General features: G+C 40.7%; 1 protein-coding gene across 1 annotated transcript in view; it reads right to left on the bottom strand.

Annotated features, from left to right (window-relative positions):
- The window catches only part of LOC137421100 (neuronal acetylcholine receptor subunit alpha-7-like), a 96,323-nt gene that overhangs the window by 24,710 nt on the left and 46,065 nt on the right, over nucleotides 1-25,548 (bottom strand). Inside the window, exons 3-4 of the mRNA XM_068106818.2 lie at nucleotides 16,031-16,225; nucleotides 4,898-4,984 (exon numbers count right to left, since the gene is read on the bottom strand). Coding sequence (XP_067962919.2) covers nucleotides 4,898-4,984; nucleotides 16,031-16,225 — 282 coding nt within the window. The remainder of the gene's footprint in view (nucleotides 1-4,897; nucleotides 4,985-16,030; nucleotides 16,226-25,548) is intronic.

Here is a 25,548-nt window from a genome sequence, read left to right as displayed (position 1 = left end):
CGACCCAATATGCAAATCCTATTAAACTTTCAAGTCAATCAGATGAGAAATGACAATTTTAGAAATTTGACCTTAAGATGACCTTTGACCTCAAAATCAATAGGCTCCTCAGCTGTGACGACCTCTACAACATGATAAAGTTTCATGACGATCGGTTTAGAATTGTGACCTGTAGGCGATTGACAAACAAAAACAGATAAAACAAACAGACAGACAGAACAACAAAGTCGACCGACCAATACACTTGCAAGTAAAAACAGACCCACCTGCAATACCTTCTCTTCTGGCGAGGGTAAAGATCCTGTAATTAACCCTTTGTTGCAATTTTCCATGCTGAGGAGCAAAAACTCTTTTCTGCCACGAGCGAGTGTATGATGTGAAATTAGGTCAAATAGTCTTTCAATTTCCAATTAATTAAGGTTTTCCAATTTATTTAAGCATTCCATATCCACATCAATAAAATTATTCCCCCCAGAAACAAGTACCATGAAAAACACGATCTGAGCAGTTATTTTACCACTCTTCATCCTTGCAATCCCTCCTCATCACCCTGATACCAGCAGCATTTCCAAAGCAAGCCTAATCCATCATAATTTATGGATCCACATGGGAAGAAACATTCATAGACCTTCCAAATCCTATCCAAAGCTGTGAAATCCTTACAATATATCATTCCTGCTTGAACGTTGTGCTTGTGAATTTTAAATCTTGTGAATTTTGGCTTATTTAGTAAATCTATATAATAATACCGTAAGGACTCGACTTTGTTATCCCTTTTACGCCGCACCCAGTGACCCGATGCCCACGGCACTAATGGATTTACGATCTACGAACCGCGCTCTTTGTTTATAACGTACAGCCATACTCGAAAAATCTGAATTAGCCGACGTTGGGGCACAAAAGCATCCGATTAACTGCCAATACGACGCCATCTTACGACGCCATCATATTGGCGTCTGCTGGGCGAAGCGAGCCGTCCGCTGATTGGACAGTCGAGTGGTGTGAACATGGGTGGTGTGAACCAAATGGTCTTTTTATTCCCTTGAACATTTTAAATTAGGATATATAAGGAAACGTCTTTATCGTCATTTTAATAAAGTTAAATGGAGTGACGTTGCGATACTCGGGCTGCGTTGCATAAATCCTCGTAACTCAGAGAGGTGTAGCAGGTGGCGAGACGTAAGGAAGCTTAAAGATAACGAGCTGAAAACAGACGAACGATATGTCAATCTCTTTCTACACCGAACGGCAATAAAAGTATGAGAACGGGAAGGCATGGCCTGAGCACTTCGAGCAGAGAGGACTGATTGGACTTGACTTAAAGAAAAAAATTGGAGCGGAACGGAAGAAGAAGATCCCATGAGCGCTCCCCTATGCCATCCATAATGGTACACTCTATCCATACACCACATCCTCCCTTCCGTGGATGTTCCACGGGTTTCGGCTAGTGTTGCATTATTTAGCTCCAAATGTGTCTGTTGCTTTAAAATGAGAAGGCACATTTGTACAAAAAAAAGGTTGAGGGAAAAATTTGAAAGCAATATCATGAATAAATATTGTGTAAATTGGCTTTTGATGTAATGCATGTTCAATTTATTCTACTTCATTGCATTCCAAAAGGGCTCAATGAAAAACTTTTTGTTGCCTCGAGCAGTTGGCAGCCTCTTGGAAAAGAGAACAAACTGTTCAAATCAATTTCCCGACCTGGTAAATTGGGAACAAAGCGTCTATGTACCAGCAAGAACAAAGCTTCCCCTTATCCTGTCCTCATTCTTCCCCTTCTCGAATGGCATCATTTAGGGCCACCTTCTTTTCGGGTCATGCAGGGCAACTTGTGGGCCAGGTCTTTTTGACAAACCAGCTGGGTGGGCTCAATGTTCGACTTAAGGTGGCAGGAATTTGTAATTTGTTCGTGGTGCCGGCGATAACTCGCCACCATGGGGTTAACAGACACCGACGGCCATCGTATTGGTACATGGGTCGTCTGACTTGATGACGTCCATCCGAGGGATGGCACACACGTTGATGCGTCGCCCTGCATGTAAAACACCAGGTCGACGTTTTATAACTGGATCGAGATTTGAACCCAGGCTATACAGCTTTTAGACGAGCCTCGACTTAGTTGGTATACAAAAAAAATTAAATAATAAAAACGCCTAAAACGCAAGGGTGCATACCTGGCAGCTACACATGGCATTAGAATTTAGATGATAGATAGGGCGATTTGTTCGTCGACGGAGGCATTATGTTTTTGGGTTGTCCGTCCGTCCGTCTGTCCGTACGGGCTAAAACTCGTTTTTCTCAGCAACCATATGTCCGATTCAGACGAAACTTTCAGGGTAGGAGTGACACCCATGCAGGATGTTTCTATGATAACTGTGACGTCATATGTCACGTGGTATGGCAGCCATCTTGGATTAAAAGCAAATAATTTAAAATATATATTTCTCGGAAACCGCTGAATGGAAAAACTTTAAACTTGGCACATTGTCAAGTACTCCCAATGGGGAACAAAAGCATCATGACATCATAGTTGAAGTGGTATACCAGCCAAAAACGTTTTAATTGAATTCCTTATCCTAAAAATCTGAAATTGCATGCACATGATCTATGACCCATTTGTATTGAAATATTAAATTTATGACATCATAGGTCACATGGTTTGGCAATCATATTGGATTGAAGGAAAATATTAAATAATTTTATCTCTGAAACCGCTCACCCTATCGATGCGAAATTTTACAAATGTCATCTAACAGCACTGGTGCATATAGTTTGAAACTCATGATGTCGTAGGTCACGTGGTTTGGCAGCCATCTTGGATAGAAAAACGAACCTTATCCGATCAACATGAAACTTCACAAATGTGATCCCCTAACCACACATAAGCAGAGTATACATTTTTAAAGGTCATTTGTCATGTGGTATGGCAGCCATATTAGCTTGAAAGCCTATATTTAAAATAATCCCTTGTCTGAAACTGCTTCACCAATCGATGTGAAACCTGTCATGTCAGGTAAAAATGTGACACTTGAGAAGAGCTGAAGGGATTTAAATCAAACTTGTTTATTTTTAGGACAGTGAACGAGGGCATATACCCATTGTGGGACTATGCGGAGGCATATTGGCGACACAGTCACATTGTTATAGTTTGCTTTTTATCACAGCATGTAATCAAAGATGAACGATACTTCTCGTTTGCTCGTGAAAAGTTTACATTATTTACAAATTAATCAAGAACGGCAATGATTTTTTTGGTATACAGTCAAGGCACATGGAAAAGCCAAGAACACACAATGGATCAGGACATAATACAACACAAGGAACAGCAGAGAGAGAAAGGAAGAAATGCCAACAGCAGGGCCGAGGGCTAACAAACAGACATGACACTCAGCAATATAAGGGTTGGATAAGATAGACACAGAAGCAAAATTCGGGGAGGAAGGCTTGTTTAACGGCTGCAGTGATAGGACTATCTCATGTCCTGCAAGCTATACAAGACATCAGATGATAGATAGTTGTTATTTGGGTTTTTATTTTAATGCCTCTGCCCCCGAAGGTGGCCGGAGGCATTATGTTTTGAGTAAAATTAATTCTCAATGTAAATTGTAAATTCCCTATGTAAATGTGTACCATGTAGCGCCACTTGGGCAACACTGAGGTTAAAGCACTCTTTTAATGGGTACATTTTTTCTCCTTCTCATCCCATAGTATATAATTTTTCTCATAGTATATCTTACCCTTCCCTCTCCCCTCACCTCTCACACCCCTCCCCCTTCCACTCCCCCCACTCCCTTCCTCACTCCTCCCTCTCCTGCCTCCTCCCTCCCCCACCCACCCCCTCTGGTAACGCCGGGTACTCCTGCTAGTTTAAAAAAAATAAAACTGACAGGAATAAATAAATAAACTAAAGCAATTTGAAAAGTTTCACAAATAAAAACAATATAATAATAATAGTACCAACAATCTACCATTTAAAACACAATGTCAGTTTGTGTATTTGTACAGATGTCTGTCCCCCTTCATAAGGGTAGGTTTTAAAGTTCAATCTTTTTACACGAATATGGGTTCACTGCGGTCTATTTTTGAGGATAAAACAAACTCGAAAAACATTTTCCATAAAAGAGTAATTATGTCTCTTCTATTGGAATTGTAGATGGTGGCTTGCAAAAAAGAGCCCCAAGGACGGTGTACAGAAGCGGTTAAAAAACAAACAAACAATAAATACAAGGCACTGGGAGGTGAAATTCGCTGCACATGATGTGCAACACAAGCAAAGTAAAATGACTGTTCATTTACATCCATAGGATAACTGATAAATAAAGAAGATATAAGCACACCTAACACTAGGCCGAGGCTTCAGACTTTGGCACACTCACAAGGCTGCACAGTCGAATAAACTGTTCCAACGTGTCATTCCAACCTATAGTTTTTTTTTACTAGTAATTTAATAATAATTGACGATTTATGTCGAGGGTGATAATTCCTGACATAAGAAACACTACGCCACCCATGCCTACATAAAACAGACTTTTTTGAATGCCGGCCACATTTTCCATCCATTCATCATGTAACTTTGTCAAAAAAATTATCCATGGGTAGGCGTTCCCATGTTAAAAGTATTGTGTCGACCTCCGCCATGCTGAAGAGTTTATGTGTTGTATCCCACCAGATCTGCTGACCCGAACCAAACTCAAATTGGCTTGTTCTTGTCAACTAACCAACTCGTCCACCAAGTTTTGTCATAATCCGTCCACAATTTTTTGAAATATTGTGCTACATTATGTACATTTATGGCTCTACTAAAAACAAAATTGGTTTGAAAATGTGTACTCAAGACAAATAAACTGTGCACTCACAATATTTGGCAGGTAATACCCATGTTGCCTTTACTCACCGATAAGGGGCACCGAGTCGGACGTGGCTGGCATAATCTCGGCAACGAGCAACATGAACACCGTGAGTGACAGCAGCACTGTGATTCCTGAATACAAGAATGGTTATCAGGGTTATACCATTTATCAAAATGTATGAGTGGTTGGGATTATGTAGAAATAGTGCAGGGACAAAAATATTTGTCATCCATTATTGTGATTGTGCACAAACGTTTTTGACATACGCAAGTTAATTAATCTACTATAAATGTATGAGGTGTGTGTGTGTGTGTGTGTGCGTGTGTGTGTGTGTGTGTGTGTGTGTGTGTGTGTGTGAGGCATACTTTTTGTGTCTATTAATTACGTATGTGTGTGTGTGTGTGTGTGTGTGTGTGTGTGCGAGGCATACTTTTTGTGTCTAATTACGTACGTCTATTAATTTATTTACGTAATAAATACTATTGAAATGTACCTTTTTAACTTTTTAGACTGCTGAGATCCCTTCGACCTTTGAAGACCCTTTAAGACCCCTAAGATTCTTAAGACCCCAAAGACCCCTAAAGATGCAGAGGACCCAAAAGTCCCCAAGGACCCAAAAGACCCAAAAGTCCCCGATGACCCAAAAGACCCAGATGACCCATAAGTCCCCGGGGACCCAAAAGACGCAAAAGACCCAAAAGTCTCCAAAAACTCAAAAGACCCAGAGGACCAAAGGACTCTGAAGACCCAAAATACCCCTGTCTCCGGAAATCAGGTATGCTACAAGGATGTGAAGACCTATGAAAATTTAGTCCAATGGACCAACGGGCCCACTAGTGTACACAAATGTCTGCTAATGTCAAATGGCGGTTGTGCTGCTGAGGCAATGCCATCTGCTGGTTAGGGCAGGAATTTGGAATTTGGTGAGGGTGCCGGAAATAGCTCACCTACTCTTTGCGAAGGACACCATGGGATCTTTAATGTCCACTAACGAATGTCGTTAGATGGGACGATTGTTTTGCGTCCACCCGAGGACGGCACACACATTGATGAGTCGCCCTGCCTGTCAAACACCAGGATGAGAGTTTATAGCTGGGTCGGGATTCAAACCCATGCTAGACAGATTAGAGGTGAGTGTGTGCACCTCTCGGCCATCCTGTCAGCCCATCACTAGCTATGAATGAATTACATTTAATTGAAAAAGCACTTTAATTTTTGCACTATATTAAACAAGAAAAGACAAATCAATATTTAATTCATCCAGACATCTACCTTTCTATTAATTATTGTTTGCAGATGGTGTTCCCCCTTGGCAAGCTGGCCAAAAAAATTCAAGAATATAATATTCTTGCACCTATAACACTTTTATGGCCTAGCTGTAGAGTTGTAGGGGTCCTGTAATGAACAGTAGCACCCACTTTGATAGCCTCTGCAGAGCTACAACATTTATGCTTTTATAATCAGCTGCCTCTCAAGATATGTTTGTCTGGATATTTCAAGACATAACCCAAACCCCAACTACTACATGCAGTTGGCCAGGATCCATGCAGCAATAACCCGTGTGAAACATGGTGTGGTCCCACAACAATGAAGGGCAATCGATTTGATCGTAAACTTCAAGGAGGTTTAGCCACCTCATTTGGAGGTGCAGCATCCATTCCGTGCTGATGACTGGAAACCACACAGAAACAGGTGTTGGCGGATGATGCTCCCCCTGGGCGAGCTGATGCATAAAGGTCGAACATATAATGCTATCATACCTACAGTCGTGGCCAAAAATATTGGCACCCTTGCACTTTCTTCAAATAACTCACAATTTTCTCGAAAAAGAAGTTTAGATTGACAAAAGTATTTGGTCTCCACAATTTCTTATTTCACTGTTAATATTACGGAACCTTTGTGTTTGATTCAGAACTTAATATAACCTTTTAAATCAGAAAATAAAAACAAATGGTATTGACAAAATTATTGACACCCGAGACTTAATATTTGGTAGCACAGAATTTGGACAAAATAACTGCAGTCAAGCGCTTCCTATAGCCATGAATGAGCTTCCTACGCCTCTCTACTGGCAGTTTGGCCCACTCTTCTTGTGCAAACTGCTCCAGTTCTCCCAGATTTGAAGGGTGCCTTTTCCCACTTCTCCCAACTGCTGTTTTCAGATCTCCCCACAGGTGTTCAATGGGATTTAGATCTGGAATCATTGCTGGTCACTTCAGAACAGTCCAGCGTTTTGTCTTGAACCATTCCTGGGTGCTTTTTGAAGTGTGTTTGGGGTCATTGTCCTGCTGCAAGACCCATGACCTTCGACGGAGACCCAGCTTTCTGACACCGGGTTGAACATTGCGCTCCAAAATGCCTTGGTAATCTCCTGATTTCATGATACCATGCACACATTCAAGGTACCCAGTGCCAGAGGCAGCACAGCAACCCCAAAACATCACTGAACCTCCTCCATGTTTGACTGCAGGGAAGGTGTTCTTTTCTTTGAAGGCTTCGTTTTGTTTTCTGTAAACATAGAGATGATGTGCTTCACCAAAAAACTCTAACTTGGTCTCATCTGTTCACAGAAAGATTTTTGCTTGTTCAGGTGTGTTTTGGCAAACTCCAGTTGGGATTCCTTATGTCTCTTTCAGCACTGGGGTCCTCCTGGGTCTCCTACCATATAACCCCGTTTCATTGAGTTGGCGACGGATGGTGCGATTTGAAACAGTCGTACCTTGTGTCTGAATGGTCAGCTTCAATCTGTTTGGCAGTTGATCGAGGTGCTTTCTCCACCATTTGAACAATCCTTTGCTGCAATCTTCGATCAAGTTTTCTCTTGCGGCCACGTCCAGGTTGGTTGGCTACAGTGCCATGGGCCTTAAACTTCCTGATAACATTGCATACGGTGGACACAGGAACATCAAGGTCTCTGAAGATGGACTTGTAACCTTGAGATTGTCCATGTTTGGCTACAATCTTGTGTTTGACCTCCTCCGATAATTCTCTGGTTTTCCTTCTTTTCTCCATGATCATTGCGGTACACACAGTGACACAAAACAGCAGAATGGCTCCTTTCTCTATTCAAACTGGTTGAATGAGAGATTTTTATATTGAGTGATAAACACCACAGGTGAGTTCAATTCCAAAGTAAAGGAGAATCACCTGCTTGAAATCTAATTGTTTCTAACAACTTCTAAAAGGTGCCAATAATATTGTCCGGGTCATTTTAGGATTACTGTGTGGAATAAGCTAAGACTTCGTAATTATTTTCAGCTTTTTTTGTTTTGTTCCACTGCAAACGAAAGAAATACATATGTGGATTGCAAAAGACATTTTAATTTCAACAATTTTCTGGAAGAAATGGTGCATTATTTGAAAAAAGTGCAAGGGTGCCAATATTTTTTGCCACGACTGTATAACACTGCAGTATGGCCTGACGACCCTTTTGGGAGTATAAACCATTTGTAACTGTAGAGAGCATGATAATCTGCTTTACAGCCTCCGCAGAAGTAGAGTTTCAGCTTCTTTAACCAATAAAAAACCAATTGATTCAAAAGGACAATAAAGAAAAGGAAGCATTAAGAAAAATGCTATTATTAGCAATATAAAAAAGGCTAAGAAAGGACTTACTGTGTTTTTATTTGAGGTCATTATATTAGTCAGTGACTGTTGACTAAGAGCCTTATGTGATGAAGGAAATGCTTGCACATTGATGTTATGCTAGGTATGAATATCTTGCAAGCAAATTGGCCATTTATACTTCACAAATCCACAAATGGAGCAGCACTGTGCTAAACTATTATATGGATGGTAAGTAAATTTGTTCTTACTCCTACAAGGTAAGCAAGATCGACTTTACACTTGGGGCTAGATGTTCCAAAGGTTTCATTGCGAAGGCAGCAATCATTTACATGTCCAAAATAGAATTTTTTTTTGCTATGCCATGTATGAATTATGGAACAACGAATGAAACGAGAGGAAGAATTGCTTTGCAATACATGTCCCCTACTGGTCCCAATGAATGTTCTTGTTCCAAGCCCTCAGCAATTGTGAGCCATATACAGTAGGACAAATTGTCTTAGGCATGCAAAGCTACAGAATAAGTTGCAGTTTCTGGAACATCGTAATTAAGCCATGTACGAAGTTTCAGTTCAATATGTTAAAGGGTAAGGGGGAAAAGTCTGGAAAACTGAGCCATGTATAATATGTGATATTCCCTCAGTCCAGAAATGGCATAACTCTGTGAAAAAATTGCCAAAAACGCTCTGAAACTCAAACTTGTTCTGTAATTTATCAAAATAAAGCAATGCACCAAGTTTAAGTTGGATAGGTTAAAGGGTCTGGAAAAAAAGTCTGGAAAACCACAGGTGGGATGGACAGAGAGACGGAGAGCAAACCTATAGTCCCCTCCTGTGAAACCAGCAGAGGACTAATAAAATCAAGAAAGATGAAGGTCGGCAGGGAAGTGAAACATGACAAGAAAAGAGATTGGAAATAAGTTAAACTTTGCTCAAGATTTGTACCTTATATGCAAACTGGCAGGTTGAGGAACTCTTGGCTTTCCAGGTTAATGGAGCTAAATCCCACTAATGCATCTCAGATTTGATTTTAGAAAATCCCTCTATCTGATTAATTTCCAGCATATCAGCAAATAACAGGTTATTATAAAGTGAATTTACAGTCAACATTAGCAAGATCTTGAGGCTCACAATGAATGAGGTTAGCAAAGGAATAAGACTCCCATGTAGGTTGTGCTGAATGGGTGATGAAAACTATTGCAATACTTTGTCTAATGAAGTGATAACAGATATAAATCACAATGAATAACAAGAAAAAGAGCAATCAGAGATTGCAAACCCTCGCCAGGATGTATTTTCAGTGGTTTTTAAGGCTTTAGTGTTAAAACAAATATGGCGGCCGAACCACGTGACCGATGACGTCATCATATATTTTTTCTCCACCAGTTTATGCCGACATGGCGCTCAATAAATTTCATCTTGATAGGATGAAGTTTTGTACTTGTCGAATTATGACGTCATAATGGAGGCACCTATGACATCATAATTAACATATTTTATTTCCCATGGAGAGTTATTTACAATGACCCATGTCTCAATTTTTTCTATTCAGCACTTTCGGAGATAGAGGTGCAAAATTTTTCGACTTTTCAAAGATGGCGGCCAAACCACGTGTCCTATGACATCATAATTATCATTTTAAAATTCTACAGGTGGAGTTGCACCGATGGTGAAAATGTCCTGTCAATCGGACCAACGGTTGCAGAGAAAATCATATTTATTCTGTGCGGACAGACAGACAGACAAACAGACAAACGGACTCAAATGCAATACCCTCTCCTCAGGCGAGGGTAATTAATAGGAAAATGCCGATAGTTGTTGAAGACCATATACGAAATAAAGGATTGTTAAGGACAGTTATGTAGAAGAGCAGATTGTCAGGTACCATCAAGGTAGGGTGGATTATATTGGTGATATCCTTCATCATGACTCATTACTCCCGGATGAAGATGACACGTGATGACTTAACCTGGCAGTAAATTAATTATTATTTTTGGTCTAAAAATGAAGAGATTGGCATGCATTGTCCATATGAGGACTCATATCTGAACCTGGGGAATGGCATTTCATGCTCGAATCTGCTCCTGCTCCAGCTCATCGAGAGTCTGTGGCTCTCCTAGCAACGCTTGAATTGGAGATCAATGACATCCCAGTGATGTTTAATTGGATTTAAATCTGGCGGATTGCAGGCCAGGGTGTCATGACTTTAACGATGGCGTTGACAAGGACGTTCCTTGTTTGAATGGCCCTGTGAGCAGGAGGATTCGCGTGAATAAAGTTTATCCGTTTAACATGTTGTGTTGAAGGGCAGGCAATGCATGTTGCTATCAGATCTCATTAATGTATTGATCTGCCATCAGACTGCCATGGATATGGATCAAGTTGGCGTGAAAGATTCCAGCAATACCATCCTACATCATGACACTTCCACGTTCAACTGTCACGCTTCCTCGATATGGTTTGGGGCACATCGATCATTGTGTTTTCTGTAAACCCTGGTGTTGCTGGGCTGGTGTTGGCTTAGCTGTTAGTGTGCCGGCTTGGGATCCTAGGATCCTGGGTTTGAATCCCGGTCGATCGCTGAATTAACACCAGGGGGATTGACTCAGCCTGTCATTCTTCCGAGGTCGGCAAATTGAGTACCAGTTCACTGGTAATTCCCTGTATGTCGCAGGAGGCGACGAACACGGTTGGCAGCAGGAAGAGCATCCGACCATCAAACATTGCTTCAGGGCCATAAAAGGAGACCACGGTGCTCGAAAAAAGACCAAAAAAAACCCATACATGGCCATCAGGCCTTGCAAGGAGAAATCTGGATTCGTAACTGAACATCGCATTTGCCCATTGCCTCCGTGTCCATCATACCTGCTGATTTGACGACTGTAAATGTGCTTCGATGTGTCACGGTGCACGTCTTGGATGCTGAACAAGACCATGAGAGTCTTGGATGATCCCTGCATCATGGAGCCGTTATCCGATGACATCCATCTCTTTGCAAATATCTTGTTGATCCAACGGCTTGTTAACGTCTTCTGAGGTCACAAACAGTTCCTCTCCTCATGTTAAAGAGCCTTGCAACATGGCTAATACTTAATAGAAATTCCTCACTTGAAGGTTGCCTACAGACGTGTGTCCGTGTCTGTGTGTCTGTGTTTGTGTGCATGTCCGTAACTACAGTCACGTGAAAAAGTAAGTACACCCCATGTAAAGTTTTGACTTTTTCAACATATTTCAACATACACCTATTTGATCTTCATTTCAACAATATTGACAGATAAAGGTGATATTGTGGCGGACAAGATGGCTCGCTGGCGCGATGACATCATTCCGCGCACCAGGAGGGTGTCGGCCACGCCCGAGGGGTAGGCATGGCCTCGGGATATACACGGGGCACACAGCCCCGGGCACGGCAGTGCTATCGTTTGACCCTTTGAATAAAGACGCTTGTGTTTACATCGTTGTTGCTTCCTTTATTGGCAAAACAAGTCGCGCGCATAGCACCGCGCTACAATATAATATAACAAATATCATGAAACATTTACATTTTGTACTCCATTGTATAATTTAAATAAACAAAAATGCAAATTTCGCATGTGGAAAAGGTAAGTACACCCTTGGCTCTAATAGGTGATATTGCCCCCTTTGGCAGAAACAACCTCAAGTAGGCGTTTCTTATAACTGTCTACCAGTCTCTGACATCGACTGGGACAAATTTTTGCCCAGTCCTCCATGCAGAATTCTTTCAGCTGTGCGATGTTTGAGGGGTTTCTTGCATGCACAGCTCGTTTCAAATCCCTCCACAACATCTCGATGGGATTTAGATCCGGGCTTTGACTTGGCCATTCCAGAACCCTCCATTTCTTTCTTTTCAGCCATTCCTTGGTGGATTTACTGGTATGTTTACGGTCATTGTCATGTTGCAAGGTCCACCTTCAGTTGAGCTTCAACATTCCAACAGATGGCCTCACATTATCCTCAAGCACCCTCTGGTACAATGAAGAATTAATAGTGGATTCTATGATGGTGAGCTGCCCAGGCCCTGATGCAGCAAAGCTGCCCCAAACCATAATATTTCCACCACCATGCTTTACAGTTGGTATCAGGTTCTTGTGGGCAAATGCTGTCTTTGGTTTTCACCAAACATGTGTTCTGGTACTGTGACCAAATAGCTCTACCTTTGACTCATCTGTCCAGAGCACATTGTTCCAGAAGTGCTGGTCTTTGCCTAGGTGTTCATTGTCAAACTTTAGTCTTGCCCTGATGTTCTTTCTGGACAGCAAAGGATTCCTCCTGGCACACCTCCCATGTAGATCAAATTTGTGCAGCCTCTTTCTAATGGTAGACTCGTGCACTTTGACATCACCAGTGGCAAGAGCTATCTGTCGGTCCCGTGATGACATTCTGGGGTTCTTAGAGACTTCTTTCAGCATCTTGCGGTCTGCTCTCGGGCTGAACTTGCTGGGGCGGCCTGGCCTGAACAAGTTGGTGGTTGTTTGGAATCTTCTCCACTTGTAGATGATCTTCCGGGCAGTCGAATGATTGATTTCAAATTGTTTGGAGATCTTTTTATATCCCTTCCCAGATTCGTAGGCATCTATAACCTTCTTTCTGAAGGCCTCAGAGAGCTCTTTTGATCAAGGCATGGTGACACCGCACACTTCAACAACAAAGAGCAAACCAAACGAAGTGTCTGAGGTTAAAATAAGACAGGTTCCTCCAAGATCCTCTCTAACGATGTTCTAATCATTTGCACCTGAGCTGGTGCACCTGATTCTAATTTTAGGTATTTGAAGTAGTGATAAATGTAGGGGTGTACTTACTTTTTCCACGTGCGAAATTTGCATTTATGTTTATTTAAATTATACAATGGACTACAAAATGTAAATGTTTCATGATATTTGTTATATTATATCACCTTTATCTATCAATATTGTTGAAATGAAGATCAAATAGCTGTATGTTGAAATATGTTGAAAAAGTCAAAACTTTGCATGGGGTGTACTTACTTTTGCACGTGACTGTATATACAGACTTGGCATTTAATATGGATTATTTTTTTTGTGGGGGTTAACTTACTTTTCAAGATGTCTTCGAACCAAAAGTTCATTGGAATTATGTTTAAATTATTCTAGATTTTGTTAATGTGACCTTTAAAAGAAACAAAAACCACATTTGACATTTCGAAACAAATAAATTGATCCTTGAAAGTGATGTAAACTGATATCGAACTCAATTCATGGACATTGCTGTGTTAAACTTCTGTACGTTTTCCAGAAGTATCTGTTTATTTTGCACATTAGCCAAAATGTTTTTATAACAAAAACAAAATTTAAATTACGACTGGGATTACGGACAGTAAAATTACAGTTCAGTACTTCGTGTAACCCCCACGAGCATTCAGGAGAGCACGTACACGTTGAGGCATGCTGTTCACGAGATTTGCCAAGGTTTGAACAGGAATCGCTTGCCATGCAGTGACAATAGCCTGCTGCAATTCATGCACAGAGGTCGGCTGCTGGTCCAAGTGGTCGATTTGACGCGTTAATTCTGCCCACAAGTTCTCTATCGGATTCATATCCGGGGACATGGCAGGCCACTCCATATGCTCTACACCACGGTCAGCAAGAAAGTGTTTGATCATGCGAGCACGATGAGGCCGAGCATTGTCATCTTGGAAGACAAAGTTTCCTCGAAAGGCTGCACGAGCAAATGGAAGCAATGTTTCTTCCAGAATGGCCCTGTGCCTGAACTGGTTCAGGTTTCCATTCAGAACAACCAGGTCAGTTTTGCCCCCTGCATGACAAGCAGCCCAAACGGTCACCCCACCACCTCAAGCTTGGACTCTTGGCACTATACAATCTTTGTGGTAGGCTTCATGCACTTCTCTGCACACTCGGACGTGACCATCTTGACGATAGACCAGAAATCTAGACTCTTCACTGAAGATCACGTGATTCCAGTGTCCTGGCTGCCATTGATGGTGCTCTCTGGCCCACTGCAATCGGCGCTGGCGGTGTTGTCTGGTCAGGCGTGGCTTTCTCAGGGGACACCTGGCACGATAGCCTGCTTGAACCAGTCGTTGGTTGACTAGCCTTATGGATACAGGCACATTTGTCAGTTGCTGCCACTCAGCCCTAAGCCGATTAGCTGACTTGGTACGGCCATTGCGGACCTACCGGTGCAGCTGGCGATCATCCCTCCTTGTGGATCTGTGGGGACGTCCCAGCCTCGGTATTAGAGTAGGGACACCCCTCTGAGCATTTCGTTTCAGGATGTTTGACACCTGACCTTGAGTGATGCCATACTGCCGAGCAATAGCACGCTGTTTCATGCCGTAATTTCGTAAAGCCACCACTCCATGACAAACAGCATTGTCGAGTTGACGGACCATTGTCGAAGCGGCAATAACATTTGGAGATGTGCAGCAGTTGTTTTCCACTAATACAGAACGCAACAACCCTTGTATACCCGACTGTGAAGCCAATCATCAAATGCACCTGTCCGTACATTTTGCCACGCCACCTATGATATAATCCTGTTGTTGACTTCTTGCTGCGACAGACAATCAGTGACATGGTTCTTTTAACAAATAAATCACCAAAGTGTAACAGAAACTCACTAGATTGATATACTGAGTTAAGAAAGTAAACCCAAGTCAAGACAAAAAAAAATATTCCATATTAAATGCCAAGTCTGTATTTTTGCTTTTGCAATATTTTCTCTGCAACCACTTATCTGATCGATGCAAAACTTTAATCATAGGAGAAACTCCCCGTGGAGAATATTTTGTTGATAACTTTGATGTGATCAGTCACATGGTATGTCAGCCATATTGGATAATAGGAAAAAAAATTGGACATCATCTTCTCCAAAACTTTTTGGAGTTTTCTGGCGGGGTTTTAATTTTTCTTTGGAGTTATTTTTTCTTTTTGGAGATTTTTGGAGTTATTTTTCTCCTAAACTTTTTTCAAAACTTTTTTGAAATACCGACTTCTTTTCTGGAAGTCCTAGCAGTCCATGTGTTTTTTGTTTTTTTTTACCTCTTCAGGGCCTTGAGTTCTGCACATCTGCACATCTTGAGTTTATCAGGTGTTATGCACACCCCTCATGCCAAAAAGGCACTTGGAAGGAATGCCGGAAGTCCTACAACAATCCCATTATAAATTCTACGTTTTCTTGTTGTTTTTTTTAGGTTGGAGAGTGTGTATATTCAATTATACTGTTGTACCTCAAAATATGTTCTGGGGCGAAGTGGTGAGGACAGGAGCAGTAACAAGTTATATTTAATCGTGTCATTACCAGAGGGTATTAATTGCTAGATTAATGTAAATTGCAAGATATTTTTGAAGCAAAACGTATTATATGGTCTCCTGTCGAAGGAACAGTATCGCTAGCAAAAAGACACCACACAAATAAAATGGAAACTGAATCGTAAGGGGTGGATGAAGACAGACAAGCAATCAGCCATTACCCTGCTGACCTCATGTGATGTGTGCAAATCAGTGTCATACACCAATCCAGTATCCTTGTCTTGAGAGGCAATGACAGCAAAGATTTGAAGAATAGATGATAAAAAAATTTACTTTGAAAAGATGGTAAACGAGGAATGCTTACCCAAAGAGATTTTCTCTCCCGAATCAGCAGGCAAAAGGAATACAAGAAGGGACAAAGTCGAGATGAGGAGGCACGGGACGAGCAGGTTGAGGGCGTAGTACAAGGTACGCCGACGGATGGTCACAGTGTACGTGACGTCCGGATATGGTTCCTGGCAGCACTCATATCGCACGACGTTCTTTTTTCCAGGAATTTCTTGTTTGATAAGATAACAAAAAAAACATTATAATGCATTGTATGACTGAGCATGATTCATTCCCATCAAGAGTTAGATGAAACACATGCGCAGAAAAAGTGAAAAATAATTTTATCAAATTGATACTAGAAAGGGGGTCACACATATATATATATATATACACACATGCGAGTTGTATGATTGTGTCTGAATGGGGTGAATGTCGTAAACACAGTACGTAGAATGCTGATCAACACCTCATTTAAGTGCGCTTGGATCCGGACAGTGCATGCGGTCGTCTAGAAATACCAATTTTCACGCAATTTCGAGTTGTGTGCATTTCCGTTGCGCAACTCATGGTGTATATGCACAGAGTAGTTGGGTTGAACACCTAGCATAAGTTTTTGAAAAAACCCAACAAAATTGTACAACCACAAACTATTCAGTAAATTACATCCAATGTATAATTATTACCTTTTACGGTGGATGTGTGGTGGATTACGGTGGATGTGTGAATGAATACGGTGAATGAATGAATGAATGAATACAGTGGATGTGTGAATGAATGTGTTCGGTGAATTACGGTGGATGTGTGGAGTATCGTTGAGAGAGAGGAAGACAAATGATGAATTGCGAAAGATGATGGGAATAGAGCCTGTGATTGATGCTGTGAAGAGGAACAGGTTGAGATGGTTTGGTCATGTGTTGAGGAAGGATGAAAGTGACTGGTTGGGAAGAGTGATGGAAATGAATGTAGAAGGAAGTAGAGGACGGGGAAGACCGAGAAAGACTTGGCTATAGATGGTGGAAGAAGAAATGCGGGCAAGGGGGTTAACAAGGAGGGATGCAGAAAATAGGGCAAAATGGAGAAGATTGTCATGGGGCCCGCAAGGCTAACCCACGCTCTAGCAGGGAAAATGGCCTTAAAATGGATGTTGTTGTTGTTGTTGTATAATTATTACCTTTTCATATTACCATTAACCTTTCATAAATTTACAGTACTTCACCGAGAAACTCTAGCAGTCTTAAAGGTTATAGTTACTATGATGCTGTCAAGGGACATTCCTAGCAAACTCCCAAGATATTCCACACTCCATTGGGAACTAATTCCCTAACAACAGGCTGGTGTAACTGGGTTATCTACTAGTAAAATATAATTACCTCCACCACCAAAGGTGGATGGAGGTTATGTTTTCACCCCTGTCTGTCTGTCTGTTTGTCTCTGAACAGGATATGTGAATTGGACCAAATTTGTCAGAGAGGTAGTGTATGTGACAAGGACGAAATGATTAGATTTTGGTCAAGATCCGGATCCGGCTGGTATAATTTTTAAAGTGATTCTCCACCATTGGGAGACAGGGCCAAAAACGATCTATAGCAGGATATCTCAAAAGATTATGGACGGATTTGGACGAAACATGGTGGAGAGGTTGCATATGTGACAAGGAAGAGTTGATTCAATCTTGGTGAAGATCCGAATCCAGATCCGGATCATAGAATTTTTTAAGTGATCCTTCACCGTTGATTGATGGGCTAAAATCGATACATAGCACGATATCTCAAAATGTTATGGACGAATTTGGACGAAACTTGGTGGACAGGTTGGGTGTGTGACAAGACCGAATCGATTCGATTTTGTTGAAGATCTGAATTTGGATTCGGATACAAGAATTATTTAATTTTTAAGTGATTCTTCACCATTGAGAGATCGGGCGAAAAGCGATAATATGACAAGATATTTTAAAAAGTTGTGGACGAGTTTTGCCTAAAGTTGGTAGACGAGTTGGTTTGGTGACAAGAACAAGCCGATTAGATTTTGGTTCAAGTCCGAATCCAGATCCGGCCTATCAGTGGGATACAAAAGTAAACTGTTCAGCCTGGCGGAGGTTTGCGCTCTACCGAGTGCCGTTCTAGTTCTTACTGCCTTCCATTAACGTAGTTATAAAATATAATTCTTACCTGCTTCCATGAACATAGTCATAGTTATGTAATCATAGCATGTATTCCACTAGCATGTGGATGTGTAATTCAAACATGCTATCACTCTATCCATTTCAATATCTCTACGTGCACGCCTTTACTGCTGTCATTCTCCAATTACTCAACTGCCTCCACTGACTCTCTCTCCGAACCTCCGCCTCAAGGCCCTATAACTGTTCAAAGCATTTCCCTTAAATCTCAATTCCCCATGTTCCTCCCATGGTTTCCATTCAAGTCCATCATCCAGCTCAAGTAACACTCAGACCCAACCCCCATAGGGCGCTTCATGCAAATTCAGATTAAAATGTCCAGGCTACTCCCAGGGCAGTTTGTGCAGTTTGTGGGTAATGTTTGGAATAAATGAATAACGAAACTCCAATTTTAAAAAATCCTTCACTGGCCATCTAAAACCTACCTTGCAAAATCGTGTAATATCTCCATTCTTAATGGAGATATCATAACAAGAGTAGTATACAAAGTCATTTACATTCACAAACAATTATATTTTTGTAACAATATTTAATTCACCTTGAAAATCGCGAACAAATGAATGGTAATAACTATTCACATGGAAGGTTAAATTAAAACCGGAGAAAACACAAACCAAACTAGAATGGCACTCAGTAGGGAGTATGTTGGAACCCATCTGTGGATCGGTCCCATCGGCCGATGGGTCTGACCCATCTGTGGATGCACGAGAAATGACAATGCAGACCCATCGGCCGATGGGTCTGCGCCATCTGCGGATGTGTTGTTCACCTTGAAGGAATGTGTTGACAGAATGGTGCTCTTCAATCAGGTACACAGTCATTGGAATTACATGTGGTAGGAATTTAACAGAGATGATTTTTAAATGTTTTATTATCTATTTCTACCCATCTATTTATACATTTTGTCAATACATTTTGTAATTAACAGATACATGGCAGTTTTAGTAAAGCTTTACATAACATACTTTACATAACATATATATATATATATATATATATATATATATATATATGTATATATATATATATATATATATATATATATATATATATATATATATATATATATATATGTATATTCACATATATATATATATATATATATATATATATATATATATATATATATATATATATATATATATATATATATATATATATATATATATATATACGTATATATATATATATATATATATATATATATATATATATATATTCAAACGGTTATCGACAAACCACATGTCACGGACTGCTTTATAAACATTTATGACATCAATTGCTTATTTTTAGGTTCAAATAAACATACTCATCCACCATTGATGCATACACATTCCTTCAAGGTGAACAACACATCCGCAGATGGCGCAGACCCATCGGCCGATGGGTCTGCATTGTCATTTCTCGTGCATCCACAGATGGGTCAGACCCATCGGCCAATGGGACCGATCCACAGATGGGTTCCAACAAGTATACCTCCGCCTGGCTGGCCATATCACTCAATGGTGAAGAATCACCCAAAAAATTCTCCAAGCTGTTTCCGGATCCGAGTATTCACCAAAATTGAAGCGATTCGTCCTTGTCTCACACATAACATGTCCAACAAGTTGCGTCCAAATCCATCCATAACTTTTTGACATATCCTGCTGTGTATCGTTGTTGGTCCTATCTCCCAATGGTGAAGAATCACAAAAAAAATTAAATAACTCTCATATCCGAATCCATATTCAGATCTTCACCAAAATCGAATCGAATCGTCCTTGTCAGACATCCAACTGGTCCACCAAGTTTCTTCCAAATCCGTCTGCAACTGTTTGAGATATCCTGCTATGTATCGTTTTTGGCCCTATCACTCAATGGTGAAGAATCACTTAAAAAAATTAAATAACTCTCATGTCCGAATCCAGTTTTTAGATCTTCACCAAAATCGAATCGAATCGTCCTTATCAGACACACAACCTGTCCACTAAGTTTCGTCCAAATTCGTCCACAACTGTTTGAGATATCCTGCGATGTATAGTTTTTGTCCCTATCTCCCAATAATGAAGAATCACTTAAACAATTCTAGTAGCCGGATCCGAATCCAGATCTTCACCAAAATCTAATCATTTAGTCCTTGTCACATACGCTACATCTACAGCATTCACAATTTTTTGAGATATTTTGTTCACAAACGGACAAACAAACAGACAGACAGACAGACTGGGGTGAAATCCACCTTTGGTGGCGGAGGTAATGAATCATGAATGCAGACAAAAATCTAGTACGGGCATTGTCGTGTACCAGCTCTTAAAAAGGAGGGAAGGGGAATGTGAGGTTAAGAAAGTTCAAAAATTCCATCCATTCATGGATTTAATAGAAAGATGGCACCTGAGATGCTTATGAAGGTGACAAAAAAAGCTCAATATATCTCACAAAAAAGTGCGAAAAGACCTCCAAGAGCGCCAGGTGAAATTCAATCAAGGCGTTAAACAAACGCAACGTGTTTTATACTTTTAAAGATAGATATTGAAGGATTTTTGCATGGGAAGAAGGAAATGAATGCAGATAGATAGAGAAGGGTTCATTTAAAGGAAATAAAACAATACTAATTCCTGCAGGAACAACTCAGGTTAGGGTTAGGGTTAGGGTTAGGGTTAGGGTTAGGGTTAGGGTTGTTAGGGTTAGGGTTATGGTTAGGGTTTCACATCGAGTTGTTAGGGTTATGGTTAGGGTTAGGGTGAGGGTTAGGGTTAGGGTTAGGGTTTCACATCATGCAATGTTTTCCAAAAAAAAAAATTTCGGCAATTTTCAGGTCACAAATGATAAACCATGAAATTGAAATTGAGCATGTCGAGGCAGACACTTTCAATCTATACCTGGAAGGTGAGTGTTATGCTGGCCAGAGGCCTGCCAATTGTTATCCAACGATATAAAATAGTCTGTGAGAAATTAATGGGAATGGGAAATCTCAATGGCATTGCCACAGCCAAAGTTGGAGCTACAGTATCTCTTGATGTGGCAGAAGACACCTGAGGGAAGGAAGTATTAAATTCATGAAGTTGAGAAGTTTGATACTCTATATTCAGTTATGTCAAATTTATTGTTTCTTTATTTTATATTCAATGTCAGTAGAATTGCTGAGATTTATTGCACCATAATGAAAAATTAAAGACGTTCATGGAAGATGTGGGTGCTTGAAGTGGTGGCTCCGTATCTTCTCGTTTTTCCGTATCTCGGAAAACGGTTCCGTTTTTCCGCTCCGTATCTCGTTTGAGACCAGAAGAGTTTACCTTCAAAAGAGGTCAACTCAATGATGTCATAAGGGTCACAATATTTAATTGCCAGAAGAGGACAAAACGATGAATCTTTTCACAAAGCGACAAGAATAACAGTGATAATGTGTTGAAGTTGTCCGATTGTCTAGATAGGGTTTGGTCCCTGATCCGACTCTAAACTAGCAGGTTGGTAAGCATGGCGGTGCATCGGAAAGTGCACCTTCTGTTGGATGGACTATGTTGATGGCCTACCCACAAGGTGGGCATAATTGTGGACGTTTGAGAAGAAGTGAAATTGTTGTTTTGGAGCTGCTTTTTGGTGGATTGGTTAAAGACTTGTTTCTTTCCTTCGCCAAAAGCCGGCTGGTGTGGATTCGGTTCATAAAACTGCTGAATCTCACCAACCCACAGTTGTCAAGTGTGGCGAGCGAAACACCATCCAACATGGAGTCAGGGGGGAGCTGGCTGTAATGGTTCCAAATAGGTTGGTTTGCAGTTATTACTATGAGCTTCCGTTGGGCTTATGGATTAGGTCTCGTCCGTCCGTCCGTCCACAACCATATCTCGGGATGTATGTACAGTCACATGAAAAAGTAAGTACACCCCATGTAAAGTTTGGACTTTTTCAACATAATTCAACATACAGCTATTTGATCTTCATTTCAACAATATTGATAGATAAAGGTGATATAATATAACAAATATCATGAAACATTTACATTTTGTAGTCCATTGTATAATTTAAATAAACATAAATGCAAATTTCGCATGTGGAAAAAGTAAGTACACCCCTACATTTATCACTACTTCAAATACCTAAAATTAGAATCAGGTGCACCAGCTCAGGTGCAAATGATTAGAACATCGTTAGAGAGGATCTTGGAGGAACCTGTCTTATTTAAACCTCAGACATTTAGTTTGGCTTGCTCTTTGTTGTTGAAGTGTGCGGCGTCACCATGCCTAGATCAAAAGAGCTCTCTGAGGCCTTCAGAAAGAAGGTTATAGATGCCTACGAGTCTGGGAAGGGATTTAAAAAGATCTCCAAACAAATTGAAATCAATCATTCGACTGTCCGGAAGATCATCTACAAGTGGAGAAGATTCCAAACAACTGCCAACTTGTTCAGGCCAGGCCGCCCCTGCAAGTTCAGCCCGAGAGCAGACTGCAAGATGCTGAAATAAGTCTCTAAGAACCCCAGAATGTCATCACGGGACCGACAGGTAGCTCTTGCCACTGTTGATGTCAAAGTGCACCAGTCTACCATAAGAAAGAGGCTGCACAAATTTGATCTACATGGGAGGTGTGCCAGGAGGAAACCTTTGCTGTCCAGAAAGAACATCAGGGCAAGACTAAAGTTTGCCAATGAACACCGAGGCAAAGACCAGCACTTCTGGAACAATGTGCTCTGGACAGATGAGTCAAAGGTAGAACTATTTGGCCACAGTACCAGAAGACATGTTTGGCGAAAACCAAAGACAGCATTTTACCACAAGAACCTGATACCAACTGTAAAGCATGGTGGTGGAAATATTATGGTTTGGGGCAGCTTTGCTGCATCAGGGCCTGGGCAGCTCACCATCATATAATCCACGATGAATTCTTCATTGTACCAGAGGGTGCTTGAGGATAATGTGAGGCCATCTGTTGGAAAGTTGAAGCTCACCCGAATGCGGACCTTGCAACATGACAATGACCCTAAACATACCAGTAAATCCACCAAGGAATGGCTGAAAAGAAAGAAATGGAGGGTTCTGGAATGGCCAAGTCAAAGCCCGGATCTAAATCCCATCGAGATGTTGTGGGGGGATTTGAAACGAGCTGTGCATGCAATTGTGCATGCTGTGCAACAATTTTTTGTTGAATAAATTATTGCAAAGTCAATTTTTCATTGTTTTTTGTTCAATTATATCACCTTTATCTATAGATACTGTTTCAATGAAGATCAAGTATTGATATGTCCGCATATGTTAAAAAGATTTTAAAAAAACATTTCATGGGGTGTACTTACTTTTTCCACATGTGAAATTTGCATTTATGTTTATTTAAATTATACAATGGACTACAAAATGTAAATGTTTCATGATATTTGTTATATTATATCACCTTTATCGATCAATATTGTTGAAATGAATTTCAAATAGCTGTATGTTGAAATATGTTGAAAAAGTCAAAACTTTACATGGGGTGTACTTACTTTTTCACATGACTGTAGGTTTGGCCCAATTTTGTTCATACTTGGCAAAAAGACAATGTTTGACGGTATACATATGCACATCATATTTGTTTCGCGATGTGATCAAAGATGGCCGACTGGCAGTCATTTTATTTGTAAAAAACCCGATGTTGAACACATCCTCAACCATTTCTCGAAAAAGCATTTACCGATGTTGTTTTAACTTGGCACGCAGATCAAGAATGATGGCGTACATATATATGCACGTCATTTTCTTTTGAGATCAGATCGAAGATGGCCGACTGGCAGCTAATTTGTTACTTAAACGTGTCCCCAACCATTTATTGAACATGCATGATCCCATTTTATTCAAACTTGGCACAAGCAGAGTAGATGATGGCCCACACATGCACTTCACTTTATTTTGCGATTCTGATCAAAGATGGCCGACTGGTACACTGGCAGCCATTTTAGTTGTAAAAAAAAATCAATATTGAACACGTCTGCAACTATTTCTCGGACTTGCATTTACCGATATTGTTCAAACTTCGCACACGGAAAAGGAATGTTGGGTTACATATGCACGTCATTTTTTTTCGAGATCAGACCCAAGATGGCCGACTGGCGGCCATTTTGTTACTTAAACGTGTCCCCAACCATTTCTCGTTGAGTGCGACCATTTCTCGAACGTTGAGTGTGACCATTTCACCTGGCACTCTTGGAGGTCTTTTCGCACTTTTGGTCCATGCATCTCGAGATGGACCATCGAATTTTGAACTATAGTTTCCACATTAATATTCTAATATTAGACAATCTCAAGCACAGCTAAACACATGTTTGTGAACATTCTGCTTGAAATTTGTGAATTATAGTTTCCACATTAATACTCTAATTTTAGACAATCTCAAGCACAGCTAAACACATGTTTATGAACATGATGTATGGACCGAGATGCATGGACCAATTTTATTCAAACTTGGTATAGCGACAATACATGAGAGTATATATATGCATAAGATTTTGTTTTGTAATCCGACCAAAGATGGCTGGCTGGCGGCTTTTAATTCTGTACAGCAAAATTACTAAAACCACGGGGGCTTCAATATTCTGTCTTGTCCTTCTTGTTTACAGTATGGTATGAAGTGTAATCCCATAGGATTTGTGTGTTAAAATAGATTTTTTTGCATTTTCAGTTTGATTTGGAGTCTCGATGTTGAAAAATGATGGGGTTCAAATTTTCCTGTCCCTATATCTCATTCTGGAACCCCCCTTTCTTCTGGGAGCCCACCTCCCCCATCTGGAACTGAACTCATGTCTATCTCCACTGATTATGAACCAATTTTAGGAATGTTGTTTTATTTTGAGGAACTTTTGGAACATGCTATTGCTGTTTTTTTCTGTTTCAGGTGAGACATTCTAATGATCATGTCAAGCAGTGTGTGCATAATCTGCAATGAGGGTGCTACCCAAAGCAAGAGACTGGTGAATACCCCAAATATGATTGAAGTACCGCTTCGCTTAGGTAGCTTGAGTGAAGCGGAACGCAAATCTGTGTGTTATCATACTGAATGTCAGCAAGAGCATGATTGAAAGGCTCAGAAGTAAATGGACCCGGCCTGATTCACCTGCATGTTCCTCTCGAGGGCCTGGGCGACCTTCCAGTGCAACTGATTCTTCCCGCCCTAAAAGGACAAAAACCATACCAAAGGCACAGGTGTGTTTGTTGTCGTCCTGCAGCTTTTGTCCTAACGATTCTTCAGAACCTCTTCATCGCGTTTTGTCAGACAACATGGGTGAAATCTTCCTGGAGATAAAACGCAAGACTCAAGTTGACCGTGTAAGAACTTGTGTATCTGAGTTAGAGAGTGCCGGGGATGCTTCTGCTCTTGAAACGTACCATCATAGGAAATTCTTGAGTTATGCAAAGCGCACCTTCACTCCAT

This window comes from Myxine glutinosa, chromosome 2 (assembly GCF_964187855.1).
Source record: "Myxine glutinosa chromosome 2, kmMyxGlut1.1, whole genome shotgun sequence".
Lineage (NCBI taxonomy): Eukaryota > Metazoa > Chordata > Myxini > Myxiniformes > Myxinidae > Myxine > Myxine glutinosa.
The sequence above is the reverse complement of the archived record's forward strand: the minus strand, read 5'-3'. Positions and strand labels throughout refer to the sequence as shown.